General features: G+C 44.2%; 1 protein-coding gene across 2 annotated transcripts; it reads left to right on the forward strand.

Annotated features, from left to right (window-relative positions):
• Window positions 1-494: 494 nt before the first annotated feature.
• On the forward strand, window positions 495-12,548 carry rela (v-rel avian reticuloendotheliosis viral oncogene homolog A). 2 transcript variants are annotated; one of them, XM_041243304.1, is made up of 11 exons: window positions 495-873; window positions 4,477-4,512; window positions 6,147-6,304; window positions 6,758-6,903; window positions 7,246-7,337; window positions 7,650-7,784; window positions 7,907-8,011; window positions 8,571-8,783; window positions 8,883-8,960; window positions 9,276-9,362; window positions 9,633-12,548. In XM_041243304.1, the coding sequence occupies exons 1-11, from the start codon at window positions 867-869 to the stop codon at window positions 10,430-10,432; spliced, it is 1,857 nt and encodes a 618-aa protein (XP_041099238.1). In that variant the 5' UTR covers window positions 495-866; the 3' UTR covers window positions 10,433-12,548. The 2 variants fall into 2 exon arrangements, with proteins under 2 accessions (XP_041099238.1, XP_041099237.1); XM_041243303.1 differs by having other exon boundaries at window positions 496-873; window positions 8,568-8,783; window positions 9,633-12,547.
• Window positions 12,549-12,588: the final 40 nt, after the last annotated feature.

Raw genomic sequence — 12,588 nt, forward strand, 5'->3', positions numbered from 1 at the left:
GATATTGTATAAGTTCTGTTTAATCACTGTGTTTTATGTGTAGGTATTCAGCTAAGTAAAAGTGGACGAGCTTTATATATATATATATATATATATATATATATATATATATATATATATATATATATATATTTATGAGGCTTTGATGCCATGGTAACCACACATTTATTTCTCATTGAATCTAATATCTTTGTGATGTCATTCCCTATGCAGCTAACAATGTAATGTTCTACTGTTCTTTTGTATTTAAACTGTCAGGCATCGTGGTATCTGATCTATTTATCCATCTATTTTCTTTTGTTCTTCTATGCTGTACCTTATCTAATTCAGTTATTATTTTTTTTCTTTCTCTAAAACCACAAACTTTAAGGTCCTCCACAGTGTGTCTGTTCCTTGCAAAGCATTGCTTCGTTTGGTTTATTTCTTGTATTAAGCTGACACACGTTTCGGGAGGGCGGCTTCTTGGGCGTGCGTTTGTCTGATTCACAGATTTGTTTGCAAAAGCCAGACAGAACGAAAACAAAACGAGAGAGAGAGAAAAAAAAAAGAAAAAACGACTTTCTTTTTGAATCCCACTCCTGTTTGCGGAACAGCATTGTTTTTAGTGTCTTTTTTAAACCCGATTTCGCTCACAGAGCAAAACAGAAGGACTTCCAATAAATGACGTCACGGGGGTATTTCCTTGAGTGAGTCGAATCGCTCTGAAACTAAAGTGTGGGTAGGAGGGCTGGGTTAGAAATCTTAAAAAAAAACAAAAACAAAACACAAACAAACAATAATAATAAAAATAATAATTCAACCCTGAAATCCCTTATACTCGGGTCGCCGAAATCTAAACAGGAGAGGCATATCTCGGAGTGGAGGAAATGGACGGTAAGCAACCCTATTGGATTTTGTTTGGGGTGGGAAAGTTTGCAAATGTATATTTTGTGTAGGGATTTAAAAAAAAAAACAAAAAAAAAAAAAAAAACGGTGTTGCAATCGGTCACCTGTTTTTAACTTTTTTTAAAGGGAGTGGAAGATGCAGTTTTTAAAATGCGATCTTGTAAATGCGCGATGGATAGACGGCACGATAAAAGCTAAAGCAAGAAGGCCCGTCTGACGGTCCCGTTTTTGCGCATTTTAGCTGCCCGGTGGACTCCTAACGAAACCGGCCGCCCTGCACCGACAACCGAGCATGCATCTATTTGCATTATGATCGCAATGCATCGTTTTAATGTTAATACCGTGGTCGTGAAATCGGTTTCCCGTGGCAACCTGATCGCCGCGTGTTGTTACTAACTTAAAGGGGGGAAAACTCCCTGTCTGCATGCATATATATATATATTTTTTAATCGATTGCTGTGTTTGTTGTACTTGTTTGCAATGCAAATATAACCCTGCAGTCGGCCGGCGTGTTTTTTTTTTTTTTTTTTTTTTTTTTTTTTTTTTTTCAAAATGGTAGCCCCAGATCCGTGGTAAACTCGGTGTGACGTTTTATTATAACTTAAACCTTTCAAACCAAGTTGAACTGTGACTGTTAGCGCGACTCAGTTAAATTCAGATTGGCTTTAGTTGACATGAAGGCGATAAAAAAAAAAAAAAAAAAAAATTGTTGTCAGATGACGTACATGCGGCATAAACAGCTGAAATATATAGAGGAAACACATTCCTCTGTAATATTGTTGTCTTTTAATACTAAACGGTATCCCTCCTCCCAGTGTATTGACGACCCCCCGCCCCGATATTAATCAGAATCCCCCTCCCTCTCTGTTATAGATCACTGTCTCTCTCTCCCTCCCCGCCTTGCGATTGAATCAACTCGTGGGGTGGGTTTAGACTTTCCATGTTTAACTTTCGGTAGGTTTGAAGTTCCTTATAGGCTAACAGTCATTACTGCACGTTTTACACGCATACTTGGTATCTCTCTCTCTCTCTATATATATATATCTATCTATCTATCTATATAGATTTAGATTTCCTATCTCTCTCTCTCTCTCTCTCTCTCTCTCTCTCTCTCTATATCTATCTCTCTCTCTCTCTCTCTCTCTCTCTCTCTCTCTCTCTCTCTCTCCTCTCTCTCTCTCTCTCTCTCTCTCTATATATATATATATATATATATATATATATATATATATATAGATCTATATCTGCCTGTGTCTGTCCTATCTATCTATCTATATAATAGATATAGATCAATATCTATCTATCTATCTATCTATCTATCTATCTATCTATTAAGATTTAAAACCCGACTCTCCCCAGACCTGGGATGGAAATATAGAGTCCCGTTGCGCAGCGGTCTGATCCATTCCTGGTTTTACTGTGAGTTTAATGAGACGCACCTGAGCTTGTTACCTAGACACGCTTGGGGCTGATCAAGCTCCTGTTAAAACCTGGAATGGGTGATACTGCTGTGCAACAGGAGTCTTATTTCCAGCCCTGTATGCTGTTCTGTTTGTGTTAATACAGTAATTGCAGTCTGGAGACAGACTGGAGCATTTCTCTGAGTCACGATGGGAGTTTTCTTTTCTTTTCAAATGCCTCGGCTGAGCCGGTAGAAAGCCCTTCGGCCTCAGTTTGAATCTCTCATGGAATCGGGAGAAAATTAGTCACACAATAATCTAACTGCTGTAGGATGTAATGAAAAGACGCTAACCTAAATATTGAGTTCTCTATACTAGACTGTATTGAATTAGCTGCTCTCAGATCCCCAGTACAGCACTGAGTTCTCTATACTAGACTGTATTGAATTAGCTGCTCTCAGATCCCCAGTACAGCACTGAGTTCTCTATACTAGACTGTATTGAATTAGCTGCTCTCAGATCCCCAGTACAGCACTGAGTTCTCTATACTAGACTGTATTGAATTAGCTGCTCTCAGATCCCCAGTACAGCACTGAGTTCTCTATACTAGACTGTATTGAATTAGCTGCTCTCAGATCCCCAGTACAGCACTGAGTTCTCTATACTAGACTGTATTGAATTAGCTGCTCTCAGATCCCCAGTACAGCACTGAGTTCTCTATACTAGACTGTATTGAATTAGCTGCTCTCAGATCCCCAGTACAGCACTGAGTTCTCTATACTAGACTGTATTGAATTAGCTGGCTCTCAGATCCCCAGTACAGCACTGAGTTCTCTATACTAGACTGTATTGAATTAGCTGGCTATCAGATTCCCAGTACTGAGTTCTCTATACTAGACTGTATTGAATTAGCTGCTCTCAGATCCCCAGTACAGCACTGAGTTCTCTACTCTAGACTGTATTGAATTTCCTAGCCCTGCACATCAAAGTCCTTTTATAACAAACGAAAGTGCACCTCTGCTAAGATTTCTGGAAATAGTTTTGAAAGCTCCGATCACTTCTAAGACAATACTGTGCCCTGCATGTTACAGACTGTAGCGGTTTTCTGCAGAGTATTTGAGCTACTGTACAGCAGAGCACGCTGCCTGCTGCATTGCCTGTGGTCACACACTGCTGTAGCTCAGGATGAACTCTTCTTCCTTTGAGATGCGTGTGAAAGCCACCATGAAAAATAAAAATGCTGCACTTCCAGATTCGCTAGTTCTTTTTTAAATGTAGAAGTGCAGTGATGAGGGCACCTGCTGAAATGCTTGCCTGCTCAAATTTCTTGTAAGTTTGAGTCTGGTAACAGGAAGACTTGTGCTGCGTAATAATTCAGCCATTCCTATCCTGTGAATCGCAGGCAACAAAATAGTTCTTTCTGTCTGGTTTTTCACTTCCACTTTCACTATGCAATAGGAGTCTCCATCCATCCATTATCTGTAACCACGTGTGGCGGTGAGCCTAACCCAGAGGACACAGGGAGCAAGGCGGGACTACACCCAGGACGGGATGCCAGTCCATCGCAGGGCAGCTAGGGGGCAATTTAGAGAGGCCAATCTAACTAGTCAGCATGTCTTTGGACTGTGGGAGGAAACCCACGCAGACACAGGGAGACCATGCAAACTCCACACACAGACCCCTGAGGCCAGAATCGAACCCAGGACCCTGGAGCAGTGAGGCAGCAGCGCTAACCACCGCACCACCCATCCCTGTACATGTAGATCTCAAACGTGCAGAAGGAAACGCACAATTCATTATATGCTTTAGGTCAAAGAAAGTTTGGAGATCTGTTACACTTGCAAACAGATTTCTTTAACCTAGCATAGACCTATATAACGGTTTCTTTCTTTCTCTTAAGAAAACGTGATCAGAAACCTGCTTGTCTCGTATAGATGTGGTCTTTAAGGTTTATACAGTAGCAGGGTTTTTTTAAAAAAATGTTTTTTTTTATTCCTGGTCTGTTCCATCTGTAATATTAGTGTTGTCAAGTCATTCGTGTTAATCTTGTAGTCGCTGTTTTTTTGGGTAGCTTCTGGCGTGAGGACCAGCATTCCCAGTGCGTTTTGAAATGGTTCGGCGTGTGCAGCCGTGCGGTTTGAGACGTTTAGGACTCTAAACACACTAAGAATTTCATTCTTTCTGTTCACAGTGTTCAGTTGGGATTCCCATGTTGTTATGAATCAAGGTAAGAGACTGGATGGTCAGCGTTAATGCAAAATAAAATGATTTCACCTGACTATTGATTTGAACATGTTTCAGAGTGTCTGTTTTATAGATATTTTATATATCAGATATAAATATATAGATGTCGAGCATGAAAAGAAACTTATTGCTATTATAACTCTATTCTTTTCGAAATAAAAAAGGTATATAGATGGCCATTGACGAAATGTTTCTCTTTTTGATCACTCGATCGTTCATCCTTGCCCATGAGTGACTGACTGAAGCTCTTAATCACCTAATTAGTGAGACAGTTGATTGACGCTGGGTATGGAGTGATTTCAGCTGTTGAATTGCAACAACAACAATACAATATGCCACGTCTGTCAAGAGAGCAGCGCCTTCGTGCGATCGGCCCGCTGGAGGCTGGGCTGGGGCAGCGGGCTGTGGCTCTCCGTCTCGGGCGCTGACAGCCAGCGATTTCAAACCCGGCGAGACAGTAGAACCAGACACGCGCTCTGTCAATGACAGAACCGGGAGGCCAAGAGTCACAACACCTGCCCGAGATCGACAGATCATTCTGCAGCATCTTCGTGATGTCAGCTGTTAATCAGCACGATACAAAGTCACTGCGCCTGCTCTGAAACAGAGTTTGTCATTTTTCGATCACAGCTAGTGAATTTTATCCAAATATAAGTGATCTGTTTCTTTTGATGCTCAGTGTATGTGTGTGTGTATATATATATATATATATATATATATATATATATATATATATATATATATATATATATATATATATATATATATAATTTATTTATAGGCTTTTGATGCCATGGTAACCACACATTTATTTCTCATTGAATCTAATATCTTTGTGATGTCATTCCCTATGCAGCTAATGATGTAATGTTCTACTGTTCTTTTGTATTTAAACTGTCAGGCATCGTGGTATCTGATCTATTTATCCATCTGTTTTCTTTTGTTCTTCTATGCTGTACATTATCTAGTTTAGTTTTTTTCTAAAACCACAAACTGTAGGTTCTCCATAGTGTGTCTGTTCTACACTTTGCAAGGAACTATTGATTCATTTACTTTATTTCTTGTATTTGATAAGTGGTTCTGTGTTCTTTTATGTAATGGTGTTCCTGTCTCTCCTACATATTTGATGACAATTCATGCAAAATAGACCATATAGAACGATGCTGTCCTTGCATGACAGATCTTTAAGACTGAATATTTTTCTTTATTTGCGATTTTCACTTTTATCTCCACCAAGGTATTTGCACGTTTTTCCGCGTGCTTTTACGATGCCCCTTGTAGCTGTGATGTACTGTGGACTAAAACTTCAGCCAAATTTGCATCCCTTCTGAAAGCTACGATCAGTGCTTTCGGCAATAGTTTTTTTTTTTTTTATTAGTGGTTATAAAAATTCTAATGGTAAAAGCTTTAACTTCAGTACAAAGACCACGTGACACTTCTTTGCAGTCCTGAGGGCAATGTCAACCCGCCAGCATTATCCAGGCCGCCCCTGTGTGCAGTATTGAGGCTGCCGTCTGCAGTGCCCAGTGGGCTGATTCGGGTAATGTGTTTTAAGGTTCTGTAGCAGAGCTCTGCTGTCTTGTTCTTGGTGTGAGTGACTCTCGGTGCTTCTTGCAGGAATGCCGGGAGGGATCCCCAGCGCTCCGTACGTGGAGGTCATCGAGCAGCCCAAACAGAGAGGCATGCGCTTCCGATACAAGTGCGAGGGCAGGTCCGCCGGGAGCATCCCTGGAGAGAAGAGCAGCGACACCACCAAAACACACCCTGCCATCAAGGTGCCTGCCTCTCGCTGCCTTCCGCCTCCTCAAGACCCCCCCCCTGCTCACACCGCGCTTGTGGATCTCTTGATCCGCCCCTCCTGCTCCACACTGGAATTGCCTGACCACTTCAGAGCCTCCGCTGATGCGCTGTCCTTGCACTAATGCACTTAATCTTTGTAGCTAGGACGTGTGTGAACTGTGCATCAGCTTACAACAGACGCGGCACAAGGAGGTTCAGTGACTCGCTCAGGGTCACACACAGCGAGTCAGTGGCTGAGCTGGGATTTGAACCTCCTGGTTGCAAGCCTGTTTCTTTTCACTGGACCACACAGCCTTCTGTTTACCGCTAGCACGATAATTTGCCAGGTTTTCCCCCTGGTTATGCTCTGCTTTTACCGTAGCCCGCTGCGGTGTGCCAGGCTTTTGAATAGTTTTTACCACGGCTCTCTGTGTTTGCCTGCGTTTCAGATTCATCACTATTCTGGGCCAGTGCGAATAAGGATCTCTTTGGTGACTAAGACCTCCCCTTACAAACCTCACCCCCATGAGCTGGTGGGGAAGGACTGCAAAGAGGGCTACTATGAAGCTGACCTGCAGGACAGACGCATTCACAGGTACCCCGAGACCAGCCAAGCACCTCCTTTTATAAAGGGGGGGGGGGGGAGATAAAACGTGTTAATTAGTGGAACGCAAAACGTGCATTTCCCTGGTTTTCCAATTATTTACACAATTATTGACTAGCGATCAATAACACGTAGCTATGTCGCTGTGAGCATTGTTTAATATAGAACTTGTAGTGGTCAAACTGTTTTTAGCATAGAGCTTGTCATGTGTCAGAGGTCACTGGGGGATTGTGTTTTAAACTGCCGGTAACCCTGTTTTGTTGCCGTGGGCAGCCGTTGCCGGGAGCGCCAGGCAGTTGCGTGGATATTAAGAGGCGGTGCATCTCGTTGTAGTTTTCAGAACCTGGGGATTCAGTGTGTCAAGAAGAAGGATGTGTCTGCAGCTGTCAACAGCAGGATAAGGAGCCAGAACAACCCCTTCAACGGTAGGTGTTCTTCACGGTCTGAAATCCAAACAGCTGTCCATCAGAGCGTTTCAAAGGCTTCCTGTTATTAACCAACCCGCTGCTTCTCCTATTGACAGCCTTTTAGTCATCAACCCAGAAGACACCTGGGAAGTGTAACAGATAATTGAAAATAAGGCATACAAACTGAGAACTTTCTTTGTTAAAGTAGTACCAGGTGGCATGTAGAGGTTTGCTAGAACACATGTTTCTTTCTGCCTTTGAGATCTGTGTACTGGGATGGGGGGGGAAGTCCTGGTTAAATAAATCCATTTGAAATGTGTTCTCTTGCAGTCTCCGAAGATGAGATGAGGAATGAGGATTACGACCTCAATGCTGTTCGGCTTTGTTTCCAGGTCTATATCACCCAGCCCAATGGAGAACTCCACAGACTGGACCCTGTAGTCTCCCAGCCTATCTACGACAACCGTGAGTATGCGGCCCAGCCAGCCCTGTGGCTCTGTGCTTGAGTGATGGCATTGTGGCGGCTCTGTGTTTCTGTGACGGCATCGTGATGGCTCTGTTTCTCTGATGGCTCTGTGTTTCTCTAGGTGCTCCTAACACTGCAGAGCTGAAGATTTGCAGGGTGAATAAAAACTCTGGGAGCTGCAGAGGCGGAGATGAGATCTTCCTGCTGTGTGATAAAGTCCAGAAAGGTACGGTGAGCCAGCAGGGACACTTCCAGAGTGTAAGAGCAAGCGCCACCTAGTGATCTAGGAACGCACTGCACTCGATTGTACTGACGCTTAGTAATGTAACATCCTTGTCAAAGCAGAACAGATTATACACTGTGGAGGATCTTTCAGCCAATCAGAGCGCACGGTTTTGCTACAAAGCGGTATGTAATTCAGTATGGTAACATTATTCAACAGGTTTCATTCAACTTTATGAAGCAAGATGAGTTCAATACACAGTGACTGAAGTGTTATTACAGGTGGAGCTCGCATGTTTAGATCACTGACCCCACTATACACACAAAAACAATTCAAACAGCAAAACCTCCGATCGAGAATCACAATATTGGTTCTGCAACGTTTAAATCATATTAAAACATACTTTAAGGGTAAGATTTTCAGATATTAATACTGAAAGGCTGGATTTGATCAACCTGTACCCAAAGCCATATTTTTTTAGAGCATTTTACAGCACTGGGATCAAGGTGGGTTCTGTAAAATGCTCTGAAAAGCTTTCTCGGCTTTGCTTCTTTGCCAGAAGACATCGAAGTGCGGTTCTTCCGAGACTCCTGGGAGGGGAAGGGGCATTTCTCCCAGGCCGACGTGCATCGCCAGGTGGCCATCGTCTTCCGCACCCCCCCCTACAGCAGCACGGCGCTGAGTGAGCCGGTCAAGGTGAAGATGCAGCTCCGCCGGCCGTCCGACAAGGAGGTCAGCGAGGCGATGGACTTCCAGTACCTGCCAGACGACACAGGTCACTCACTCACTCGGACTGTTCAAGCTATCGCAGCCGTTTCTTGACCTGAATCCGGATTTAAATCTTTATTCTCTTTGTGTTTTCCCCTCTGAGCAGATCAGTACATGGTGAAAGAGAAGAGGAAGAGGTCTCAAAACGCCTTTAATAACTTCATGCTGAACGCCAGCTTCCCTGGTAGGTATGGTTTAACTACAGCTGCGACCAAAAGGTTTGCATCGCCTACAACTCAAGGATTGAACTGTAAAACTGTATGAACAGCATTCAAAACGTTATTTCACATCAAGCAATCCAACAAATTGGCAGTTAATGAAAGAGGTTCGATACCAGGAGGTTCAAACCCCAAAAAACAAGCGAGGTCCTACTGGAAGTGACTCTACAGCAGTTGTGATGCATAATCCACCCCCCCTAGTATCTCGTAAGAAGCTGAATTGGTCTACTGAGTGACTCGTTAAGGGGGTCGTTCAATCCTAACTTCTCACTCTTCACCAGGAGCCTCTGTAATGTCGCAAAGGCCTTTGGCTACAAGCAGAAGGAACGCAGACCTGACCAGACCACAAGCCAGCATGAGCCAGCCCGGTAAGCTCTCCAATGCACAATGGGCTGGGTTTTTTTCTGTCAATGAATTTTTTTTTTGAAAGAGGTGAAACGCTTGTTCATTTTACAAAAATAACCAAAAACAGCCAGGTAATACAGTTCATGTTATCTTTAGCACTATATATATATATATATGTAAAATGACATGCTGCTTTTTTATTTATTTCTTTTTTTTATAGCCGCGGCTGGCGATAACACGATTCGTAAGCTGTCCGACACGTTTTTTAACAAAACCTTTTTTCACCCGTGCAGTGACTCCCGTGGTTCCTGCGAGACCACCTGCACCAGCCCCCACCCTGCCCTCAATGGGCAAACCCATGAACCTCTTCAGCCAGCCTTCCTTCTCCACTTCCATGGACTTCTCATCGCAGTTCAGGCTCAACCAACCGCAGGAGAAGCAGCAGCAGCAGCAGCTCAGCAACACTATCTTCAACCCCTGCCCAGGCCAACGCAGTACAGCCCAGGTCTTCTCGGCTCCCAGTCAGCAGCCCCAAGCCAGCCTCCCAGTGCAAAACCTCCCTGGGTTACCTGGAACGGAATACCCTACAGTCAACATGTCTGATCTGTTCGACACCCAGTGGGTCAGTTTCCAAAGCCAGGAGCCCCAGAACGCAGGGGGGACCCAAGGCAAGCACGACTCCTCCCTGGGCTTTGAGTCCCCGGCCATCTCCAGCATCGGCGGGATGGAGTTCGACAGCATCCCCGTGGACCAGACTTCCATCACCCTGGAGGGCATCGAGACTGAGGCCTTCCAGAAGCTGCTTATAGACTCCCAGGGGCACGGGGAGCTGAACCAAGCCCTAGAGGAGGCTGCCAGTGGTGGGGAACGACCCCAACAGCCCTCCCTCCCTGCCCAGGGCCACATCATGATGACCTACCCCAGGAGCATCCTGAACTTGATGAACAGAGGCGATGATGACGAGGGGGGCCTGGGGGCGTTCTTTACGAATCCGGCCGCCGGCAACGAGATCTACAACTCCATGGACGACGACGAGCGCTTGATGTCCATTCTGGACCAGTGGCCCAGTCTGGACGGCCAGCCGCCCGTTTAAAAAGGCAGCGATGCCGGGGACCTGCTTTTTCAGCTGTTGGTTCTCCGTAGGGGGAAATCTAGCGCCCCCGAGAGGCGGTCCAGGAACACTGCAGAGCTCTGTTAGAATCTATCCTTCTGAATGTTTCCCTGTGGTAAAAGCACAGCGAAAGCATTTGGAAAGCAAAGAGAGGTCTGGTAAAGCACATTAAAAACAAACCAAGGCAAACTAACCCTTATAAAAGTTTCCCATGGTAAAGGTGTGTGTGATCAAGCACAGCTGAAGCATGGGAAGGAACAGCGAGGTATGGCAAAGCATACATGTAGACTATGGTAAATGCACGAGAGGAGAGCTAACATACTGTGAGAAACGTTTATAAGGGCAGTCTAGACCTGGAACTACATGCAAAGCTCAGTCTTTCTCTTTTGCTGCTTTGCAACAGCGTTGATTGATTTGGAAGCCAGGAAGAGCTTCAGCAGTCGCTGACAGAATTGCAGAATGGTAGGCACCTTCAGGGTCTGCGTTCAGTTCCTGTTTTTCAAATCACTTCCCAGTTCCCGTTCCCACACATCCATGAATTGGCTTCAAACAAAAGCAGGGGATCAGCGAGTTTGTCTCTAAAATATCGTTTCCATTCGGAGACCCCCTGAGGACCTCTCAAGGCTAGTTTCTTCATTAAAACCACGCGGTCGGCTAGATCGGTTCACAGCGTGTCTCGAGTCAGTTAAAAAGATATTTAAATTGTTTTTTTCTTGCTGTCTGGTGTCCTGTTGTTGGGCTGTGGTTATGGGTTCAGCTTCTCCCATACTGAGTTCTCTGAATCCTGCTTTGAGCTCGTCTGGAGAACTCCAAGTGGCTGGGACTGAGTCCCCTACCCTCATTCCATTCACTGCATCATTGTACAATACGAACAGTCTGTGCCGTCCTGGCTGCGTCTCAATATCTTGTAGATGTCCGGATCTTGTATGTGCAGTCTGCCTTGGGCACTGAGACTGCTACTCCTGCCATGTCGAGGCAGGGATGGTGCGACTGGGTGACGTCACAGCCCGGGAACGAGACCAGGGGACAGAGCTTGCAAGATTTAACATGCACACTTTCATTATGAAATAATACACAAACAGGTTAACAACAAGAATATATTTATATTTTTTTTAAATACCGCGGTTGTAGGGTGAGCTGCTACTTTCACACAATACACACGGCTTCAGAAAACTGCCCTGTGCACCAATGGTAATTATCTATATACATTTAAACCACACGGCACACTTACTTCCAACAGCTAACGCCAGCATTAACTCTCGCCACTAAACCTAAACTAACAACCGTGATCAACCTTTTTATACACCTGTGGCTGGAGCCTAGTTTAACCATTTAATCACTCGTTCAATCTACAGCTCCAGCAATAAGATTCCTGTTGCACAGCTGCTTCACCCATTCCAGGTTTTAACAGGAGCTTGATCAGCCCCCAGCCTGTCTAGGTAACAAGCTCAGGTGTGTCTTATTGTTAAACTCCCAGTAAAACCAGGAATGGATCACACTGCTGTGCAGCGGGAGACAATCTGTCAATGTACAGTAACACTTGCCTCTCCCCTCTCTTTCTCTCTAATGAATGATGTAATATTAGAGTTTGTAAAAAGAGGGTAACAGTGGGCTGTGGTTTTGGATATGACGTGTATGCATTTATGTGTATCTTTGTTTTGTATACATTATAAGTTAATATCATGTTAACAAATGATCTGTATCTTTTTCTCCCTCTCTTCAATGTGACGTTAGGGGTACAGTTATTGTGTAAATCAGAGGGACTATCATACATTAAACTGATTAGGATGTTCTGTGTTAAATAAGGCTGTTAGATCCTGCATGCGTTCCTCTTCACTCAAAAGACATTTCACACTACCAGAGACACAACCAGTGTTAACAGTAGTGGCTATGTATAGGACACCCTGTATCTCCACACATGAAGTGGCTTGAACAGCTGTTATTTGTTGGGTGTATGGTGTCTCTTACTATTGTGAGATTGCATCTAGTTCTGGCTGCTCAGACCAAAAACAAATAAGGATGTCTCCAATGAACTGATTATGAATCAAGAAAATATATATGTATTTTTACTTCAGAGTAATGTGCAATACACAGGAGACTGACGTCTGTAATAATAATCTTTACTTTTGTGTAGCGCC

Source organism: Polyodon spathula, unplaced genomic scaffold (assembly GCF_017654505.1).
Source record: "Polyodon spathula isolate WHYD16114869_AA unplaced genomic scaffold, ASM1765450v1 scaffolds_1709, whole genome shotgun sequence".
Classification (NCBI taxonomy): domain Eukaryota; kingdom Metazoa; phylum Chordata; class Actinopteri; order Acipenseriformes; family Polyodontidae; genus Polyodon; species Polyodon spathula.

Excerpts from the sequence above, each read along its gene's own strand:
- rela (XM_041243303.1), top strand. Across the intron at positions 6,904-7,245 it reads CAGGACAGACGCATTCACAG|TTTTCAGAACCTGGGGATTC; the intron begins GTACCCCGAGAC and ends ATCTCGTTGTAG. Across the intron at positions 8,012-8,567 it reads GTGTGATAAAGTCCAGAAAG|AAGACATCGAAGTGCGGTTC; the intron begins GTACGGTGAGCC and ends CTTCTTTGCCAG.